This window comes from Apus apus, chromosome 1, assembly GCF_020740795.1.
Source record: "Apus apus isolate bApuApu2 chromosome 1, bApuApu2.pri.cur, whole genome shotgun sequence".
NCBI classification, from domain to species: Eukaryota; Metazoa; Chordata; class Aves; order Apodiformes; family Apodidae; genus Apus; species Apus apus.
The window spans coordinates 68,556,127-68,579,156 of record NC_067282.1 but is presented as its reverse complement, the minus strand read 5'-3'; the positions used below and the strand labels follow the sequence as shown (position 1 = coordinate 68,579,156).

The following is a 23,030-nucleotide window of genomic DNA, read 5'->3' as shown; positions in this document are numbered from 1 at the left end:
ATAGTACAAAACATAGGAGACACCTGCCAATTTCACATCACACTTAAATCTGATATTCACTTTTACAGCCCTGTGCCAATTAATGGTTAACTGATTAAATTCTCAGCCAGAAGGTATCACCAAGATGAGGATGTTAATGAGTTTAAAAAAAGAAAAAGGAGGCAGGGGATTGAGAAATGCTTGGGGAAAAGAAAGGCAGAGTACAAACTTACAAGGTGGAATACAAGCTGCCATTGGAAGAGGAGACCAACTTACATTTGCTTGGGGCTGGATTCATAGGCTTTTATGACTGAGAAGGATCGTGAATCATGTATGGTGATTTACATTGTTCTTTTAGGACGTGTTCCACCTTTCTTTTAAATGTCTGTCATTAATCACGGGAGGGTGGTCACTGGACCATGCGGCCCAGTACTCGGATCTTGTGGTACCTGTTCACTACTACTGCTGTTCCTTTTTAGCAGAATCAAAGAATGGTAGGAGTTGGAAAGGACCTCTGAAGATCATCTACTCCAACCCCCCATGCAGAGCAGGATCGCCTAGAGTAGATCACACAGGAACACATCCAGAAGGGTTTTGAATATTTTCAGAGATGGAGACTCCACAACCTCTTTGAGCAGCCTGTTCCAGTACTCTGTTGCTCTCATAGTAAAGAAGTTTTTCCTTACATTCACATGGAACTTACTGTGTCAGTTTGTGATCGTTGCCACTTGTCCTGTCACTAGACACCCCTGAGAAGAGTTTGGTCCCATTCTCCTGACACTACCCTTTAGATATTTATAAGCATTAGTGAGATCTCCCTTCAGTCTCTCTCAGCCTTTCCTCATATGGCAGATGCTTTGTTCCCCATCTCATCTTAGTGATTGCACTGGTCTCTTTCCAGTAGTTCCTTGTCCTGCATGAACTGGGGATCATAGAATCATAGAATCATAGAATCTTAGGGGTTAGAAGGGACCTCGAAAGATCATCTAGTCCAACCCCCCTGCCAGAGCAGGGTCACCTAGAGTACATCACACAGGAAGGCGTCCAGGCGGGTTTTGAATGTCTCCAGCGAAGGAGACTCCACAACCTCTCTGGGCAGCCTGTTCCAGTGCTCTGTCACTCTTACAGTAAAAAAATTTTTCCTGATATTCATCTTAAACCTCCTATGCTCCAACTTGTATCCATTACTCCTTGTCCTATCACTGGTCATCACCGAAAAAAGCTTAACTCCATCGTCTTGACACTCACCCTTTACATATCTGTAAACACTGATGAGGTCCCCCCTCAGTCTCCTTTTCTCCAAACTAAAGAGACCCAGCTCCCTCAGCCTTTCCTCATAAGGGAGATGTTCCACTCCCTTAATCATCCTTGTGGCTCTGCGCTGGACTCTTTCAAGCACTTCCCTGTCCTTCTTGAACTGAGGGGCCCAGAACTGGACACAATATTCCAGATGTGGCCTCACCAATGCAGAATAGAGGGGGAGGAGAACCTCTCTTGACCTACTAACCACACCCTTTCTAATACACCCCAGGATGCCATTGGCCTTCTTAGCCACAAGGGCACACTGCTGACTCATGGTCATCCTCCTGTCTACCATGACCCCCAGGTCCCTTTCACCTACACTGCTCTCCAGCAGGTCAGCCCCCAACCTGTACTGGTGCATGGCGTTTTTCTTCCCCAAATGCAAAACTCTACACTTGCTCTTGTTAAACTTCATCAGGTTTTTCCCCGCCCAAGTCTCCAGCCTGTCTAAGTCTCTCTGAATGGCAGCACAGCCTTCTGGTGTGTCAGCCACTCCTCCCAGCTTGGTGTCATCAGCAAACTTGCTGAGGGTACATTCTGTGCCCTCATCCAGGTCGTTGATGAAGATGTTGAACAACACCGGTCCCAGTACTGACCCCTGAGGGACTCCACTAGTCACAGGCCTCCAACTAGATTCTGCCCCATTGACTACAACTCTCTGACTTCTTCCTTTCAACCAGTTCTTGATCCACCTCACTGCCTGATCATCAAACCCATACTTGATCAGCTTATCTACAAGGATGCTGTGGGAGACGGTGTCAAATGCTTTACTGAAATCAAGACAGACCACATCCACCGCTCTACCATCATCTATCCACCTAGTAATTTCCTCATAGAAGGCTATGAGGTTAGTCAAACATGACTTACCCTTGGTAAAACCATGTTGACTGCTCTTGATGACCCCCATCTCCTTGATATGTCTAGAGATAGTGCCAAGGACAAGTTGTTCCATCACCTTTCCAGGGATGGAGGTGAGGCTGACCGGTCTATAGTTACCCGGGTCCTCCTTCTTGCCCTTCTTGTAGACTGGAGTGACGTTTGCTATCCTCCAGTCCTCAGGCACCTCTCCAGTTACCCATGACTTACCGAAGATGATGGAGAGTGGACTAGCAATGACCTCCGCCAGCTCCCTCAGCACCCTTGGATGCATTTCATCCGGACCCATCGATTTATGGATGTCCAGATTATGCAACTGATCCCTAACCCAATCCTCATCTACTATGTCCTCACCTATCTTGACTACTTCTGGGGTTATATGAATCTGGATCCCAGAACTAGATGCAGTATTCCAGATGTGGCCTCACTAGTGCAGAGTAGAGGGGAAGGATAACCTCCTTTGACCTTCCCCAAACATTCAGGTGTCAATATCTGGGTGCTTAGTTTTTCCTGCCTCCATGGAGAGGTGCTGCCATTGCAGATTTGTTGGTCACTGCCGGTACCTCCGTCACTACCCCAGCAGGTGTTGAACCTGGTAGCCAGCGTCAGTCCCTGACAAGCCTCTGGCCCTAATCTGATAGTCTGTTTGGCTGTATTTTCCCACATCAGAAACCTTCCCAGAGGTGGTACATGGCTTTGGGCCACCTGGCACTCAGCTTTGTCTGACCCATCAAAGGCTGCTGCCAATCCTGTGGGCATGCCCCTTGTTTGCAACAGCTCAGAGATGCTGATTCTGTCACATTTCTGCATGGTATGGCATGTGTGGAGCCTTGCTTTTTGGAATTGGGCCATGACACCATGGCTTCAATCACATGGGCTGTTTTGCAGGCTTACATATGCCTCTGCATGTGTGACTGTGAGAGGAAGAGTCAGGGAACCTCCTTCTTACCTCTTTGCCATACAAAATATATGAGGTGATACCCCAAAGCTCCCGTTTAAATTATTTCAATATTAACTTAAGTTTTGCAGATCCTTTCCCTCAGCAAACCACCGGAATCCACAAGCTGAAAAGTGCTATTTGCAGTGCCACTTCTCTCTTCAGTTGCAAGGAGTTCATTTACAAATCTCCCCCTTGCTCTGTGACAGCCTCTGGTGACAGGTCCTGCATTTTTAGCCTGTGAGTGGAGTGAGGGGAAGACCACACAAAATGCTTTGAAGCTCCCTCTAGCATCATTCTCCCATTCCCTCCTGTGTTCACACTGTCCCTCTCTTGCATCGGCTCTCTCCTGAGCTGCCCTCACTCTGTTTCTTTCTTTGTTTGCCCCTCTTTTCAGAGCTGCCCTTTGCATTACTAATCTGTGGCATTATCTCATTCTCCAGTAGCTGTGCCGACTGCCTTCATGTTTCTCACCAGCTTTTGCCTCTCTCTCCCTTTCTCTCTCCCCCCCTTGCTGCCCCATGATGTTGCATTGCCTTTCTCCATCTGCCCAATTGTCTCTCTGCTTTTTATCTGGGTGCTGGAGCTCCAGGTGCTGTCATTCTCTGTGACAGCACAGAACGTTTCAGATTGCCTCTGCGGCTGGATAATTACCAGATACAGAGTCACATGGACTTCCCAGCCAAACCCTCCCTCCCTCCCTTCTCTTGTCAGAAGAAGAGATCACATCTTTGAAGCACACTTTTTTTTTTTTTTTTTTTTTTTTTTTTAAGAAGAAATCCAAGGGAAAAGTTAGGAAGTAGCTTTTTCTAGTTACCTAGTGGTGACCACATGAAAGTTACCTTCAAGGTACTGGGGGTTCAGGTAGGAGAAATAGGTGATTTCCAGTACTGAACTTTATGAAGGAAAATAAAGGGGATGTTAGTCTGTATGGGTGCCTTAGTGCTCCTGTTCTCATTCTTGCTGTATACCCCAACTAGAAGCAAGTTCTAACAGCGCAGACACTCAGCGGTAGCTGTTTGGTTTTCAGTCCTTTTACAAATACGGCATAAAAGCCAATATCCAGTTCACATAAATGACTAATTACTGTGGCTTTTCAGTGAACTTCCATTCCTATGTGACCACAGGTACTTTTTAAATGTCAGCCCGTGCCTTAGTGACAGAAAAAACATGGAGTCCTTAGCCTAAGTGCAGTGCAGCCAAAAGGCGAATCATCTGGCAATGTTCCCCATTGCCAATCTGCATTATCTCTGCTATTCCCTGGTTTCCCTTTGTGACAGTGCAGGAGCCCCATGAAGCTATGGGAAGCCATGGACAGCAAAGCAAGGCATGTCCTCCTGGCACATACTATGGCTGTGTGATCAATACCTGATAAGCATCACCTAATCAGGCTGGATCAAGATCACAGCCAGGTTTCTGGATGGACCAAAAAGGGACACTGACAAGTTCTAGGCTAACCCAAAAAGGAAAGAGGGAGCTCAAGTCTGTTTCCTCAGCAATCTAATCCTCCTCTGCAAGGCCCTGATGCAAGCTGTCAGAGCATTTGGCATTTCTGCAAGCATCAGCCAGAGAGTAGTTCATCCACTCTGTGCACACGTGGGGAGCAAGTCTCCTATGGCATGAGCCCTGTAACTGGAGAGAATCACTCCAGATGCACCCTTCAGAGTGGTCAAAGAGTCCTCCAAGGGGTTCCTGACTACTCTGTAAAGAAATTGAGGGTCTTTTCTAGGTCTGGTGGCATATGGAAAAACCCAGCACCATGGTCGTATGCCTTTAAAGCTTTTTCTGTAGTTTAAAGTTTTAAACTGTGCTGGTGTGTGGCTGGGATGGAGTTAACTTTGTTCATAGCAGCTCATACTGGTATTATTAAGAATGTACCTCTGCTGGAATAGATGTGGGACTGAAGTTGTTTATGCAGATACACTCATCCCCAGAAGATGTGAAGAGCAATAAATCATGCCAGTATAAGTTCTCTTATTCTAATACAGTTATATCCACCCTGGGAGAGTACTGGCATAACAATTACTATAATTTTGGGCATGATTTCTGATTTTTCTCTACCACCAGGAACCCATACTCCTAAATAGTCATTTTAACAGAAAGAATACCCATGTGAGACCAACTGTGTCTCTGCTAGTGAGAGCCCATGCAGCTAGCAGTCTTTTCTGGGGTTGGTGTATTTTTGGTGAATTCCCTTGGGTTTCATTTTCCACATGTATCACATGCACTGCAAGATGAGGATGCTCACAGCACATGAGCAGTTCTACACTGATAGTCATATTCACTGGTTGCAATTCTTGTTGCTTTCATTAAAGAGAGTTGATGGGAGAGAGAGTGAGATAGGAATGTTTCAGTACAAGGCACTGGGGAGTCCTCATCTGGAAAGCTGGGTACGAATTCTGGTCACGAAGAGGAATTCAGACTGGAGCAGGTGCTGAGAAGGGCTACTGGGATGTTTAGGGCAATGGAGAGTCTATCATACAAGACGAAACTGAGAGAGCTTGGCTTGTTGAGCCCAGCAAAATGAAGGCTGAGGGGGAGTATGATTGCTGGAAGATAAGCACCTGGGAGGGAAAAGAGCTATTTAAGCTGAAGAATGGTGTTGGCATGAGAGGGAATGGATATAAACAAGCCATGAATAAATCTAGACTTGAAATTAGCAAAAAAGGTTCTAATCAGCAGAGCAGAAAGGCTTTGAACAGCCTGCCACACACAGCAAGGGGAGGGTAGCCCCCACCAAATGCACTAGGCTTAAGTAGGAATGAAGTAGTTTCTGAAAAAGAGGGTAAGATACAGCCAGCTTTCCTGATCTGGGAAGCCAGTCCTAGCCTCCTCCTCCCAAAACAGCAATTTACTGAAAAGGATGAGCAGAAGTGCAGGCATCCCACACCCTTACAACAGGAGAATGGCCCAAAATTGTCACCTGAGTGCTGAGATAGCCAGGGACCTGCAGACAGGTATGATGCCGAGGTCAGAGCATAATATGGCTGAAAGAGAGTGTGGGCTGAACAGATGTGGCAGTTTCCCCCTTCTGCCAGTTTTTCAGTGCAGGACTGGCTTTAAGCAGTAGTTTTCTAAATCCCTCTAGAGGGCCTGTGTTATCATGCTGCCAGTGGTGGCTCAGGAGCTATTTATGCCACATTTATACCACATTTTGGGAATCCGTCCTACTTCAGCATAGTGAACAGTGGCCCTGCTGTGGGTCGTGACGCATCAGGAGAGGAGGAGCAGCAGCTGGACCAGGCTGGGGAAAGAGAGAAGCAGGGACAGCAGGGAGATGGTGTTTGAGCAAAACCTCACACCCATGGTATTCAAATTTAGTAAAATGAGGCTTTTGGTGCTTGTCTGAAGGAGATTTCAGAGCTGTTCATTTAGGGGGCCCTGGTCTTCTCAGAGGTGAAGATATGTTTGGCTGTAGCTGTCTTCTGCAGCATCTTCTGCTGAGGACAATCTGATCGGAAGCAGTGGGAACCACCAAGGGCCAACACCTCCTACATTACTCCTCTGGACTGTGTGCTGCTGTGTGCTCAGCCTGTGTACTTCTCCAGTAGGGACTGTACACTAGGGAAAATGAGTTGGCTGCTGCAGCAGCAGCACTTGAAATGCTCTTGAGATGCTGGCAGGGTCTGGCACTGCAGTGATGCTGCGGGGCCTGGCAAGCACTCTTCCCCTGAGCACCCTGCCTTGGAGGGTCAGGGCTGGTGTGCCCACGGTCTGTCCTTAGCCCTCACTGCCCATATACCTGCTGGGACATAGTGAGGGGGTGGGGGTGGGGGCTGGGCTCTTATTGCCCACCCTGTTGGCCATTGGTGTGTTTGAGTCCTTTCTTGCCACGCAGGAAAGGACTGAAGAGCACAGGAAGACAAAACAAAACAGCATGAGAAAGGTTTGTTCTTGAGCTTTCCTCACAAGGCTGCAAGCGATAATGTGTTTAACCATTGCATTAGCTTTCCAGGATCATACTTTGCAACACAACAGAGAATTTGCCTTGCACGTTCAGAGGTGGCAGGCAGGAGCTGATGTTGCTTTGTGCTGAGCAAGCCGTGTTTGATCCCTCTCTCTTTTTCCTCTTGCCATTTTGCTGCTGGGGGTAGAGGGCAGCGGGGGAAGTTGTTAGCTGGATCCTTCGAGTGTGTGTGAAGTGAGAAGATTAGAGCAGGCTCATCACAGAGCTGAAGGAAAAGCAGGAGATCTGCTCCAGGGCGGGTGTGACATCCCCTGGTGAAAAGAAGGTTGTGTCCCTTGGCAAGTGCAGTGGGGTGGGTTTCAGATGCTTAATTGCACATGCAGCAAGCCACCAAGTTTTGGCCTGCTGCACAGAGATTGTCTTACAGAAGAGATGATCAAAGGGTTAATGGAGAAAAGATGATTAAAGAGGAGTGTGGGAGTTATGACACTGAGCTGTCACCATAGCATGCTTTGGAGGAAGAGGGCAGAAAATGCAGTCTGTAACCACACTATTTATTTCTTTTTTCCCCAAATGAGGTAAGAGCTGTGGCTTGCTGGTGAAGCAGCACACCGTATTTCATTAATCCTAGCAGCTCACCTCTTCTCACTAGTGGGGCTCTAGCAGAGGACTGTGCAATTGGGTCTGCTGTAAAAAAATTATTTATTTGGAATTACAGCAACAATAAAAAAACCCCAAACAATTATCCCAGGTTCAAGGCAACCCAATACATCATTGATAATGCTGTAAAATCCCAGCCATGTCAAAGTAATCATTTACACAGCAGCTTCACCAGGTCCTACAGGGCTTCCTTCCTGCCTTTTCATCACTATAGGCTCTAAATATCATCCACCCTTTCCAAACACCATTGGACTTACCCCACAAAGACCCCCCTGAATGCAATAAAATACTCCCACTCCATCTCTGTAGCCCAGGCCTGTAGCTGCTGTGCTGCTTTCTCAGTGGCAGAACAAGAAGTGCTCCAGTAAGCCTCCAGCTCTCATGCACCCTTCTCCTCCTCACCCTTTGCAGCCCTCACCCTGGCAGTGGTGCATCCAGCCCAGGGAGCTTATGCTAGGGCTTCCTGACCAAGTGATGCCCCTCAGCAGCATTCCTGTCTTCTCACCCGAGGGAAAAGAGGGCAGAAAGCTTAGGGCTGAGAGCAGCTGGAGTGACAGGACATCAAGTACTAGGAGAGTTACAGTGAGATGCTAGGAAACTGTAACGTTGTGGCAGTGCCTCAGTGGGAGGAGGAGCAGGAGTCACTGGGGTTAGGAGTCAAGCTCCAAGACCTGAGTGAGGCTGAGCACGTGGTGACTCCCCCAGCCTTGATGTTGGCTACGAGAGGATATATGGATGCCTGAGCCTCCCTCTTCTTTGGTGACTTTACCACCTGTCAATAGAAGTAAGCCCAAATGCTTTCAAGAAAAGGAAGAAAAATAATAAAACTGCATTTCCTCTACCCAGAAGGAATTTACCTCCGAGCCTATGAAGGCAGGTTTGCAGGAGCACTGCTTTGGCCCAGTGCTGTGCATTAGGCAGGTGTGGGGGGAGGGAAGATAGCAGCAGGGCCAGCTCCTGGCTCCTGCCCTCCCCTCACCTGCCTGCTGCCAGGTATCCCCTCTCAGCCTGAAATCCAGGGACTGAGAACAGTGGTGGGTAGCCCTCCCTCTCATTCCAGATGATGGTTCCTGCTGAAGGTCCCAAAACGTTCTCCTGCAGTGAAAGTCTCCCGCCCTCACTCCTGCAGCACGTCTTTGTTTGTGCCTGGGGAAACAGAGGCTGAGGGAAGCGCACAAGGATGGCCCAAGTGTCTTTCTTCACATCCAGTTTTCAACCATCCTCTCCTGGTTAGTTGTTAAGCAGTTGTTAGCCACTGTGTGAGAACTGGAAATGCATCTGTAGTACCTAAAAATGATGCACTGTAGCTAAAATACTTCAGGTGCCAAACTGCTACATTTGATCACAAGAAGGCAAGGAGGGCTACAGAAACATGGCAGCAAGGGTTTTTCTCCTTCTGTGTCTGTGGTTCAAACTGGTGCTAAGATCAGTATCTCCTGAGTTCTTGCAGTGATCATGCAAGGCACCATCACCACCACTAGCTGGTCCTCTCGTTAGTCCCCTCAGCAGATGTCAAGCAATTGAACCTGAAACCATAAGGAAAAGCCAAATGGATGGATTGCAAATGGTTTATTAGCTTTCACTGATGGTAATGCTTTCAGTAATCCTAATGAAAAGCATTTGACTGTCTCCGTGAACTTGCTTATTGATTATTAGTGAACGATAAGAGTCATTTGATACCTTGCTGATGCCATGCTCCTATTGCATTGCAGTTAAAATGTCAGTTAACGTGCCATTTAATACTCTATTAGTATTGAATTAGCACTTATTACACTGTGAAAATCATCACCATAAATCCTTATTAAAGTGTGATCCATACAGCTGGGTGGCATTTCTGGCAGACTAAGAGGGTGCGTGTGTGCAGACGGACATACTGTGATGCATTGTCCACGTGGATGCATGTTTGGAGTGTGCCAGGACTTAGAATTTCCACGTTTATACATTGATTTTTCCTGACAGTATGAGAGGAGCAGGTATTCTGAACAGAGAAGCTCAAATCCATTTCACTTACTCTTCTCATTTCCCTCCTTTCCCTCTCCTTCTCTCTCCTCCTTGCTTTATTTTGGTAGTGCCTCCTAACTTACTTCAGAGGCATTTTCAAGGTTGTCTGACTGTAATTATTGACCACTGTCCTAGGCCTGACCTCCAGGAGTGTAGGTTAGGTTATGAGACGTTTTCTCTTCAGCAGAGAGGAGGGAGGGTTCCCAGTTGAGCATTCCCTTGCTGACCAGAGGGACATCACAGGGGCATCTTTGCCACCTCCTAGTAGAGGTGTATAATGACTGTGCAAGCCAGAGCCACAAGGAGCTGCGCTGTGTCACATAGTGCTGTGGTGTGGGTTGGGAAAGTAGCCTGGAGGGGCTGGGGCCATGTGCTGGATCTGCTAGTGCCCAGCAGCGCTGACAGGTGTGCCAGGGGATTTTTGGAAGTGACTGACAAACTTCAGCTCCCACCGACTTCAACTTCAGCTGTTAATCTTCTTAGCTTGTCACCACCATCCCCTCAGGATTTTCACAAGTCCAAAATGTGTAGAGAGGGGCTTTAAACACCTTTGAACTCTACACAGAAATGTGTGTGCAAGAAGGCTGGTGACCCCAAGGCAGCCAGCTCTGGAAGACAGTTTGGGTGTCCCTACAGGGCCACTGCTCCCAGCCCTGGGGAACAGTGCCCTCCCTGGCTCCTAAATTCCAGTTTCCATTGCTGGTAGTTACAGCCCCAGGGTGGCTAATTAACCAGGACCCTGCCACATCGCAGTTATGTTGGTTTCTACGTGTAAGTGGCAGCTCATGGATTCCCCTGCCCCTTTCTTTTTTACAAAGAGCAGCTGTTTAAAAACAACACTGACCACAGCTGAGAGCTTGCCTCAGGTCAAGTGCCTGCCTGGCCAAGAGGGTGGTCTCTGGCCTGAGGGGCAAACCTTTGCTCCCATCCCTTGGCTGAATGGTGGTGGTGCCGGATGGGGTCTGTTGGGCTGCTCTCTAAAGCATATGGTGGTTAGATCAAACAGAGCAGCTTCCAGCTTGGCCAGCAGTGTGGCATGCCTCCCATCAATGCCTACTCAGCTTGGCTTTCCACATGCCCACAAATAACCCCAGAATAACTTGCAGAACATCCATGGGAGTGCCAAAAGGGAGGGGGGGTGAGAGGTGCTGGCCATAATTGTAGGGTCACGTTGCAAGGGATGGCAGCTGCAGTGCAGCATGAATGAAATGCATCCAAATAGAGGAACCTGGAATATGTCTGACCCATTATAAGAGGCTCTATGAAAGCCTATGGTCAAGTATTTGTCTTCTCTTGAAGTAATAATCTTTATCCTCTATTTTCCTGTTCAAATATGCAATATGTGTGAATAGTGGTGGTGAGAGATGCTGGGTTATATAGATGCCAGGAGGCTGTGGGCAGAGCTCTGAGGGGTGAAAGAGGAATAGCTCTGGAGACTGAGCTTTGCTATTTATCTGCAGAGCAAACGTGGTGTGAGCTGCTGCAAAGCAAACCCTCTCAGCCTGTCTGAGCCCAGCCCTGGTGGGTACAGCTGCTAGGGTAAAAAAGTAGTTACGTCACTGTGTCCTCTTCAGCACTGGACCTCTAAAATGAGACACAGCTGAGAGTGAGCAGGACATGCCTCTTCATTGGCATCTCCTCATCTCTTCTGTGTAAGCCACCTTCTGGAGGTGGGAAGTGGTACAGAGCAGGGGCCTTGACCAGAAATGCATTTATCTTAACACACCTTCTCAGTGCTCTGTCAAGGAGCAAAATGCTTGACACGCAGTTGCAAAAAGGTTAGTGCGTCCTCTGCCTTGCAACAGCTGGCCCCTGGGGTTATGGCACTTGCTGGTCCTGCTGCTGCTCCTTGTCCTGCCACCCCTGGCTGTCATTCCTCCTCTCTTGTCTCACCTGGGATGTTCATGGACATGCTGTGTCTGTCACAGGGGTAGCAGTGACATCCCTGCAGCCTCTGCTTTTTGGCCTGAAAGCTGCACTTTGCTGCACAAGCAGGCAGATGTGCATCAGTGTGTGTGTGTGTGTGTGTAGGATGGTGGTGTATGAGGAGTGAGTCCCTCTTTGCAGAAAGCCATTTTTTGTCAGAGGGATGGACGAGGGAGATAAACTGCAGGTCCCTTCTCTTGTGCTGCTGAAACTGAAGGTTGGAGCAGCTGTGCCCTGAGCTAACAAAGCTGGAGCCATGAACCTTTGCCCTCCAAGCTGACAGGAGGCTGTGAATGTAACTCTCTTGTTCTCTTAACTTATGAAGGTGAGGGAGACACACGAGAAGAACTCATTCTGACCTTTCACCTTGGCAGGGTTAGAAGGGTTTTGGTGACCAGGATCTCCTGTGGCCTTCCACAGTAATTTTTGGTGCAGGTGTAGGCTAAAGACAAAAGGCCGAGAGAACAGGAGGCATGGCAACCCAAAAGCACATGGTTTCATGAACCAAAGGTTCCTGAAACCCTTTGAAAAATAATTGTGCAATACATGGCCATGGGGTCACAATGGTAAGGAGATGCTGTGGTTCACTGGGAAGGCAGGAGTGTGCTATGGAGTTTCTGAGCAAAGTAGTAAAGTGAAAGGACAAAATGGAGATGGTGGAGAGGTTTATTAATCTTCCCCTCACCTTTCTCTTTCTCTGCAGGTGTTATGTAGAAGACAGAAGCTCCAAGGTGGCCTGGTTAAACCGTTCTGGCATAATTTTTGCTGGAGAGGACAAGTGGTCCCTGGACCCTCGAGTAGAGCTGGAGAAGAGAAACCCCCTGGAATACAGCCTGAGGATCCAGAAAGTGGATGTCTACGATGAGGGTTCCTATACATGTTCAGTGCAGACGCAGCATCATCCCAAGACTTCCCAGGTTTACTTGATTGTGCAAGGTAAGCAACATACCTGAGAGAAGAGCAAAGGTCAAAGACACAGTGTGTGGAGGGATCTGTATCTTTCTTAAATTCCCGTCAGTAGCCTGTGTATCCTTTGTGTTTACAATAGAAGCCAGCAGCACTGTCCCCTTCCACTGCAGCGCAGCATTGCCTTCCTTTTCTGTCGGTCTGTCCTTTCAAAAGCAGTGACAGAACAAGGGACATCAGTGATGCCAAGACATTTTCTAGTATAAGACAAACCTGGCTTCTGGCTCTGGTTGTTCTGGCACTGAGGGAAATGCATTTGCTTATAATGGCACTTGTCAGAACACAGTGCTTGCTTCATCTCTTCCCAGACAACCCTCTAGTTTCTTCGCCTCCTCCTTCTTCAAATATTCTTTCTTTTTTTCTTGTATCAACAAGCTATTGTGCCATGGTTTTTTGCCCTTCCATTGTCAGCTCTTTGCAAGGCTGGGGATTTAGTTTTCCTAGGTTTTTCTGTGCTGGGTCATTGGTTTGCAGGGTGCACTGTCACTAGGCATGTGTGAAACCTGGTGCCTGAGGTTGCTGCCACATACCTTATGTTGCCCTCTCCTTTTTTAGCTACCCTCCTCCTGTGTGTGTTATAGGGAACTGGAAACTTGGCAGTCTGAACAAGCACTGTCCTATCTGTCTGCCTGCATTCATGGTATAACAGAGAGTAAACACATTAAGGAGTTCACCAATTACTGGTAAGGGCATTATGGAGTTTACTTGTTCCATCCTGTCCAGACCAGAATACCAAATGAATTAGTTTATTTTGTTTTGCTTTTAATCTTCACACCATTCTGTCTATCTACCTATTTATCTAAAATATTTAAAGAGCAGCTTAGATAGATAAGTATGTATGAATGTGTTCAATACAAGTTACAGATAACTTCAGCTTCTACATTATCATTCAGGCAGCAGTTCGTTATTTTTCCTGATTTGTCTAGTAACCCAAAAGGCTGCAGATTTTATTTCCCCCAGCAAGTGGCAACTGTTTGAATCGCTCTGGATATAAATGCATGCATGAAGGGACACTTCCTCTTGCTGGTATTACTTGGCAAAGTGGGAGCTAACCAGCATACCAAGTGCTTATCTGCAAGATGCAGTCCGGACCTATGGTCAGAGGTGGTGCTTTACACATGAGTGTAGTGAGACAAAAGGCTTCTGGTTTGTCTTCTTGTGCAAAATCCTCCCTGAGCAGCATGAAGAGCAGCAGGTGCCAGCAGGCAGAGCAGCTCTCACAGCTTATTGGAGTGTTTGCTGGAGTGGCAGCCATGGAGGTGCACCCTGCCTTGCTGCTTGCTATATAGTGATGCATGCTAACTGGTTCTAGGGGGTTTATTGCTGGTAAAATCTGACAGCATACATATTCCATTTACCTATCAATAAAAATAGATACAATTTATTTATAGAACTGTGCATATGTAGCATTAATTTTATTTGTGTTTATTAGACTAAATTCTGTAGCTTAGCTTTCATCTAAATGTGTGGCTGTCCAGCTTTGAACTACTGCCACCTTTCTGAGGATGAGAAAATTCAGGTTTTGTCCACCTAAACTCTGGATACATGTAAACATGGTATCTGTTGATAATATTTGTTTAACTCCTGCCACAGATTCAGCAGAAGACCCATTATGATATCGTGCTGACTTTTAAAGCCCCAGGTCTTCTAATCCTGTAATTGGGTGAAACTCATGGCTTTGATTTTTTATAAAACTACATTTCATCTGGTGAAAAAAACTCTAGCAAAATATAAATACAAAATCCTTTATAATTTGGTAGAGTTACTCTCATAATTTTAAACCATCTTGTATTACCTTAAAGATAATAAAGAATTTATTTTTAATAATCTTAACTAATTAAACTAATTAATTAGAAAATAGTATATGTTAGAAAATATCCCTTTCCTCTCTGAGTATCATTTTCTCATATTTATTATTATTCTCAGATTTGTAAGTTGTCTGCCTGAATAATAGTCTGCTGCTGGTACAAATGAACAGAGTTTGAATATTGAATCATGTTAAGCTTTTTTCTTTGTTATTATTTAATACAGTTTAATTACTTCTCATGGTTTTGTGTTCATAAGTTTAAAAACATTGGCTATGTGAAACTCCGGGCATCCCAAATGCATAAAAGGGTAAATAAAATACAGCTCCTGAAAAATTAAATAACTGGGTGATCAACTGATGTGCATAGTAATCTGACAGGAAGATTTCTGGAATGGTGGTAAGTGATTCCCTTCAAACAAATCCAGGGAAAGTGACAAAAGCCAGGATTTGCTGGCTTTTGATGCAGTGGTGATGCCTGGATTTAGAATCATAGAATCATTGGACTGGAAGGTACCTTAATGATTGTTTAGTTGCAACCCACCTGCCATGGGCAGGGACACCTTCCACTAGACCATGTTGCTCAAAGCCCCATCCAGCCTGGCCCTGAACATTTCCAGGGATGAGGCATCCACTTCTCTGGGCAACCTGTTCCAGTGTCTCACCACCCTCGCACTGAAGAATTTCTTCCTAATGTCTAATCTAATTCTCCCCTTTTCCAGCTTAAGACCATTACTCCTCATCCTATTGCTACATACCCTTAGCAAAAGTCCTCCCCTGGCTTTCTTGCACGGCCCCTTCTGGTACTGGAAGGCTGCTATAAGATCTCCCCGGAGTCTTCTCTTCCCCAGGCTGAACAACCCCAACTCACTCAGCCTGCCTCCATAGGAGGGGTGCTCCTGCCCTTTGATAATCTTTGTGGCCCTCCTCTGGACTCACTCAAAGTGTTCCATGTCCTTCTTGTGTTGAGGGCTCCAGAACTGGAGGCAGTACTCCAGGTGGGGTTTCATGAGAGCAAAGGAGAGGGGCACCTCTCTTGACCTGCTGGCCATGCTGCTTGTGATGCAGCCCAGGACATGGTTGGCTTTCTGGGCTGCAAGTGCACATTGGCAGCTCATTTTGAGCTTCTCATCGACCAGCACACCCAAGTCCTTTTCCTCAGGCCTGCTCTCAATCCATTCTCACCTCTAATTTTCTTGGCATTGCCCGTCCCCAGATGCAGGACCTTACATGTTTGTCAGTGGAAGATCGTGCAGTGAAGCCTTAGGGTTGTGCTGTTGGGCCCAGGCTTCCTCTTCTGCTCAGTTAGTACTGCTCCCCAGTGCACTGTATACCAAAAGACAGGTCCTTAATCCCCCCCTTTCATCTCCTTCATCTGAGTAGCCACTGTGAAAACCCAGCCCCTTTCAGGTAGTCAGATACTGGAGCGGTGCTGGAGCCCTTATAAATAAAGAAAACCACTTCCATGTCTGATGTGCCAGCTGAAATAGATGAGCTTTGGTGTATCCTAAGGAATCATCATGTTTAGATCAGTGCAGGCTAATGGAGTTTCATTCTAGGAGCAGGTCCTTTCCTCCCTTGAGAAAATGAGCTTTCCCTGGGGCGCACTCTGCTCAGTGAAATCTGCTGGCCAGAGCTGCAGGGGTATATACAGGAAGAGGGACATCACCTCTCTCATATGTGTGCCCGTGTCCTTTAGTATTTCTCAGGGAAGAGATAGTTCTGGCTTAGGTGTATATGTCCACTGATAGGATCACCCTCATGTGGGGTATATTGCAGAGGTCTAAAAGGAAAAAAAATGAAACAACACTTGGTAGAAATTTAAAAAAAAGCACAACTGGATAATACAGCTAAAATCTGAAACAGTCCTCTTCATAAGTCTTTCCTCCTTTTCAAACTCAAAGCTAACTCTGCTGGTGGAAGTAGGCATTCACTGCCAGAATATTCATTAGTACAACTGAAACCATCTCTTCTGTCTTTTTGACTCAGGTGGCCAGCACTGCATGCAGGGTGGGTTGATCTGGAGGCAGCTGTCTCTGCCCAGCTCTATGGCTACCAGATGCTGGCACTGCTCTCTCTGCACTGGGGTTAATGCATGAAGAGGCTGCCACTTCACTCAAAACATTCTGAGTTGCCTCAGTTGGGGTGTAATGGCAACTAGCAAGTCTTTATGATGACACACTTGTGTTAGGGTCTCATCAGAGGAGCAAGCAGCTGGAAGGGCCCACAAGAGGTGGGTGGTCTGTCCCTTCACCATGCACTGAGATGAGTTATCCATGGGCTGCCATTAAATAATTTTTTTAAAGAAATTATGTGCCTGCAAAGCCAGTGCATGACCATTATTTCACTCTCTTTGCACTTGGAGAACTTCTATTAAAATATGATCAGAATTGGTTTTGCTGCCTATTATTTCTGGTCCTTCCAAGACACATGGTGGTAAATTCTCTGTCTCTTCCTGAAAACTACCTTTTGCCTGCTAGAAGCCCATTAATCCCTGAGTCTTAGAAATCTTTAGGCTCCCTACTACTTGCAGGTTGTCTTTTCCAGCCCTTATGTCACTGCTGTCTCATTTTTCTATGTGGTTCCTTAAGTGTACTGTCCCAAACCAAAGAAAGAGATCCAATTTAGGACTCAGTCATGCAAATAAAAGTTCCAGCCCTGTTTTGCATATTATGTTTCATTTACTTAACCCCAGAATGAGATGAGTTACCTTTTTTTAATAAAAGTGCCTCATTTCTTTCACTTAGTTTCTTTACCACTTTCTAATCCTCTGTTACTGGTCTGCAGCACAGTCTGCAGCTCATTCCCCACTTCTAGTATTTGAGCACTAATTGTTTCCTCCCCTTCATGAGCACAGTGCTTTGTGCTCACTGTTGTTGGATGCAACCCATCTGGTTGGTTTCTCCATGGAGACCACTTCTTCAGTTTACTTATGATTGTGTTCTCCAAAGCACTTAAAACTGCCCCAAACTTCTTGTCATCGACTAAAGTCAGGTGCCTTCCTTCTCTTCCATCATCAAGGTGTTAAATAAAGTATTGAAGAGATCAGGGGACAAAGGGGGACTGTGATAGCAACCCACTGAAACCTCTATCCTATGAAGATAGCGATCCATTGATTGCAGCTCTTTGGAGCATCCTGATGATGATTTAACATCCACCATATTCTCTTTGCTTTTTTAAGAGACTGTCAGGCCTCCCTGAAGTTAAGTTATATCACATCATCACACATACTGCTCCGACATTATCTGCTATGCCAGGTACCCTACCAAAATAGGGAATGAGGCTGGGGTGATGTGATTTATGCTTACCAAAAGTACATGGCTTAGTTTTTTCTTTATTGTATTGTTATCCTTTAGGTGTTTATAAATGAGGTGTTTAATAATTTTTTCCAGTATGTTGACAGGAGAATGAATCATAATGGCGACGCAGTGGCTGCCCCTTCCCCAGCATTACCTTGGATTTTTGTTCTTTTAGGGCTGTATCCTTACTCCTTTCTCAGGTATTGTCAGTGGAGAAATCCCTATAGTCCTTTCTTATCTCATCAGGGTCACAGGCACAAAGGCATAGAGATGTTAGCAGGCATGGAGTTTAAAAGTTTCCACAATAAAGACTTTGGCCTATCCAAGTCAGGCTAAAAAAATAACTCTTTCAAGAAGGAACAAGCAGGTAGTTGCTGTGTTTGCTGAGAGCCTTCAGAACAAAGCACCATTGTGAATTGAGATGTTTGGGCACGTTTAGTGAAACTAAAACATTTCATTGGTTTTGGCTTTGATTAAAATTTTATCAGGACAGCTTTACAGGTCTGAGATGCTTTTTCTAGTCAAAATTGGGAAAAGAGAAATGTAGAGCATTGCCTCAGCTGTCTGAAAGCTAGAGCATTCACTTGAGGTATGGAAAAGTTGCATATGCATTTTTGCTCAGAGCCTGGGTCTTCTGCAAGCTCACTAACATTTCTCCCAGTTATTGGCTTTTCAAAGGGCATGGGCTTTCCCTTGTTTTAATGTTTATTTTATGGGAAAAAATAAAATAAAAATTAAAAAAGGGCTTTGTCATTTTGGCAAAGCAAAAACGAATTTGGAAACATCAGCAGCAAATTTTCATCAAGAGGAATTCTTGTTTACTGCCTGGCCCGAATCACAAGCTCAAAATCAAATGTATAGCACCTAAAGGCCAAATCCCAGAGTTTTCTTTCAAACTGACAGGTATGTGAAAAGAACCAAAAGGTGTAGCGTGTCTCTGTTATGTGTTACCTTTGTATAGCTCCTTGCTTGCAAAGATTCAGACTGACCATTCATTATTCAGAGTGGTATAAAGATGTATTTATTGTTGCTGGGATTTAACCATAGAAAATTTGTTACTAACTATGTGTGGTAAATTAGCTGTGCCCCCTCTCAGTTCAGTCCCTTGAAAGTAAAGGACTTTATGCAGGCAACTGGTAAAGAACTGCAGAGAGGACTCCTTTACCCAGAAAGGCAGCTGAAGCCAGCTAGGATTCCCCTGTGTAAGGCGGGATGGTGTTGTCCACTATCCTCTCAGCTCTTGCCCTCATTTACAGAATCAGAATCATTAAGGTTGGAAGGGACCTCAAAGATCATCAAGTTCCAACCTCCCTGCCATGGGCAGGGAACCCCACAACTAGATCAGGTTGCGCAAAGCCTCTTCTAACCTGGCCTAAAAAAAACCTCCAGGGATGGGGCATCAACAACCTCCCTGGGCAACCCATTCCAGTTCCTCACCACCCTTATAGTGAAGAATTTCTTCCTTTATATAGAACCTAAATCTCCCCTCTCTCAGTTTAAAACCGTTACCCTTGTCACTGTCTTCTCTGATGAAAAGCTCCTCCCCAGCTTTCCTGTAGGCCCCTTACAAGTACTGGAAGGCTGCTATAAGGTCTCCCTGGAGCCTTCTCTTCTCCAGGCTGAACAGCCCCAACTCTCTCAGCCTGTCTCCACAGCAGAGGTGCTCCAAGCCATTGATCACCTTGGTGGCCCTTCTCTGGATGCTCTTCACCAGGTCTATATCTTTCTTGTGCTGAGGGCTCCAGAGCTGTACACAGTACTTCAGGTGGGGTCTCACCAGAGCAGAGTAGAGGGGCAGAATCACCTCCCTGGCCCTGCTGGCCACACTTCCCCTGATGCAGCCCAGGATGCAGTTGCTCTCTGGGCTCCAGCACACACTGGCGGCTCATGTTGAGCTTCTCATCTACTACCACCCCCAAGTCCTTCTCCTCAGGACTGCACTCTAGCCATTCTCCCCCCAGCCTGTATTTGTGCCTGGGGTTGTGCCTGGGGTTGTGCCGACCCAGGTGCAGGACCCTGCACTTGGCCTTGTTGAATTTGATGAGGGTGGCATTAGCCCACCTCTCCAGCCTCTCAAGGTCCCTCTGGATGGTGTCCCTTCCCTCTTGGGTGTCAACCACACCACACAGCTTGGTATCATCAGCAAACTTACTGAGGATACACTCAATCCCACTCTCCATATCTCCAAGAGAGATGTTAAACAGCACTGGTCCCAATACTGACCCCTGAGGGACACCACTCATCACCTGCCTCCATTTGGACATTGACCACAACTCTCTGGGTGCAGCCATCCAGCCAATCTCTTATCCACCCAGTGGTCCATCTGTCAAATCCAGGCCTTGTCAGTTTGGAGACCAGGATGTTGTGTGGGACAGTGTTGCCTTGCACAAATCCAAATAGATGACGTCAGTTGCTCTGCAACAATCCACCATCTCTGTAGCCTTGTTGTAGAAGGTGAACAAATTGGTGAGGCATGATTTGCTCTCACTGAACCCATGTTGGCTGTCACCAGTGACCTCTTGATTTTTCCATGTGCCTTAGCAGACTTTCCAGGAGGATCTGCTCCATTGTCTTGCCAGGCACAGAGGTGAGACTCACCAATCTGTAGTTCCATGGGGTTCTTCCTTTTTCTCCTTTTTAAAAATAGGGGCTATGTTCCCTTTTTTCCAATCAGCAGGAACCTCACCATACCGCCATGACCTCTCAAATACGATGGACAGAGGCTTAGCAATCATGTCCGCCAGCTCTGTCAGGACCCGTGGGTGAATCCCATCAGGTCCCATAGATTTATGCACCTCCAGGTTCTTCAAACGGTCATGATCTTGCTCTACACCTATGGTGGGGGGTAATTCACTTTCCCAGTCCCTGCTTTCACCTGCTGTGGCCATTGTGTTGAGGCTGGAGCACTTGCCCTTGAGCTTGACATCCCTCCCCAGCCCTTCCTCGTTGGTGAGGACAAGATCCAGCATAGCATCTCTCCTTGTTGGTTCCTTGATTACTTGGAAAAGGAAGTTATCATCCTTGCACTCTAGGAGCTTCTTGGATTATTTGCATTTAGCAGAGTTGTTCTTCCAACAGATGTCAGGATGGTTGAAGTTTCCCATGAGGACCATGGCTTGTGAATGTGAAGCTGCTCCTATCTGTCTATATAGTGCCTCATCTATATTATCCTTCTGCTCATGCGACCTGCAGCAAACCCCCACCATGATGTCACCTTGGCCTTGTCTTCCCCTTAATCTTAACCCATAAGCTCTCTGTTGGTTCCTCATCCATCCCCAGGGAGAGCTCCATGCACTCCAACTAGTCTTTGACATAGAGGGCAAGACCCCTACCCCATCTCCCCTGTCTGTCCTTCCTAAAGAGTTTATAACCCTCCATTCTGATGCTCAAGTCATAGGAGCCATCCCACCAGGTCTCAGTGATACCAATGAGATCACAGCCCTGCAGGCTCACCCTCATCTCTAATTCCTCCTGTTTATTCCCCATGCTGCGTGCATTTGTATAAAGGAATTTAAGCTGGCCCTCCAGTAAGGTTGCCCGACTAGCTGACCCGACCACCACACCACCCCTAGGCTCATCTGTAGTAAGCCTGGCTTTATCCCCTACCCCCTTCCAACCTAGTTTAAAGCCCTATCAATGAGTCCCACTAATTCCTGCCCTAGTACCCTTTTTCCCCTGTGGGACAGGGTCTTCCCATCCAGTGTCAGTAGGCCCAGTGTCCTGTAAACTAAACCATGATCAAAAAACCCAAGGACAGCAGTACAGAAAGATAACGCTTTAGACTTCGGGACTGTGGGAAGGGTTTACAAGCAGAACTGGAGTAAGGCAGTTTTTATATGAGCCTGAAGTCAGATCTCAGGTGGAGGTAACTTCTGCTGGTTACCAGCCTGGGACCTGAGCCAGTGAGCCAGAGTGGGGCTTATCTGACCAAATATAGATGTTACCACTGGAGTGGGTCACCTTGGACTCCCTTTCTCATTAGTGAGGAGAAGCAGGAGACTCAGAAACAGTCCAGCTCATCCTAAAGTAACTGTCCAAAATTCATCATATGAATTGACCAGTGGAAATGCCAGCTTCCCTCCACGAGCTGTAAAGGGGAGCCCAGGGTGAGCAGTCCTTATGGTGCCATGCCTGTGTTTCCAGACCCCTTTCTGTCATTCTCTACTGGAGTTAATTATATAAGCAATAAATTATTATTTATTCCAAGAATATGGGGTTGCTGGCTGTTAGTGTTTGCAGCTGAGAGAGTAGAGCTGGGCCATGATGGAAACCCATCTTCCCCTAGCAAGTCTGGCCTTCCTGCCCTTTTAGTGGCACTGGAGGCAGAGCGGATTGAAGAGAGCTGAAGCTAGTTTTCCTTTGCTAGTCAGACAATAAGGATGTTGGAGTCAGATGTTGTTCTCTGAGAGATGTTTGCTTCCCTGTTTTGTGGGCACTGAGCCCAGAATTCAGAGGGACCTTTCTGAGGTCTAACACGATAGTGTTTTCAATTCCAGAGAATTTGCAGTAGGTAAGAATGAGCACAGACCACATTGTCTTTTTCAGGACATAGCCCCAGTGGGAAAATGACAGTGAATTTGGCATGCTGTTGCAAAGAATAATGAAATAACATGGGAGTATGAATTTTCTGGGAGGAAGAAAAAAGATCATTTTACTGGGAGTGGTGGGGGAGAAGAAGAAATGATTGGAGGGAAGAGATAAATTCAGATTACTGTGGGGACTGGGAGAGGCAGGAGCAGTGTGCTCACAAGGAAGTGACAGCAGATCAGTTTGTTATGGAAAATAAGTTGAGAGACCCAGAATCATCTTGGGGAACTAAAGCGTGGTAGATCTTGCTGCCCCCTTCTGCTGGTACCATGGACCATAATTTCCTACCAGCAAAATAATTCCAGAATTTAGGCATAGAGTAGTATTGATGGTAATCTTTCTAGGTTTTCTGTGCTGGTTTGTTTTGCCCGAAGTCACAAATTGCAGGAAACTGCACCTGGTGTTTCACAGGTTACCAAGGAACTTCCCACCTCTCCCCATCTAATGTTTTTATGGACTCCCCACAGTGTCCTGATGCCTCTTAACTTCTGTTTTCCTGTCTCCAGGCATGGCTGGAATGTTACTATTCAGCATTTGGTTTGGCTTCATTACATAGGTTGAATCTCAGCACTTCTCTGTGCATAAATCAGGAGGTTTTTCTGGAAATATTTTGGTGCTTGCTTTGCAGGTGCAGGCAGGAGACAAAACCAGAAAACTTAAAAAAATGATTGCTCATTTTCGAGAAAGAAGCATTGCATAAAATGCATGGAATGCTTTCCTTTGGCTGGGAGGAAGAATCTTGATATGATAATCCAGCTCCTTAGTGATATAAATCAGCTTAGCTTG

At 46.4% G+C, this 23,030-nt stretch overlaps 1 protein-coding gene across 3 annotated transcripts in view; it reads left to right on the top strand.

Moving 5' to 3' along the window:
• The window catches only part of LSAMP (limbic system associated membrane protein), a 1,031,747-nt gene that overhangs the window by 845,691 nt on the left and 163,026 nt on the right, over positions 1-23,030 (top strand). For all 3 annotated transcript variants that reach the window (XM_051623572.1, XM_051623564.1, XM_051623582.1), the window contains one exon: positions 12,292-12,524. In XM_051623572.1, the coding sequence (XP_051479532.1) occupies positions 12,292-12,524 (233 nt within the window). The remainder of the gene's footprint in view (positions 1-12,291; positions 12,525-23,030) is intronic.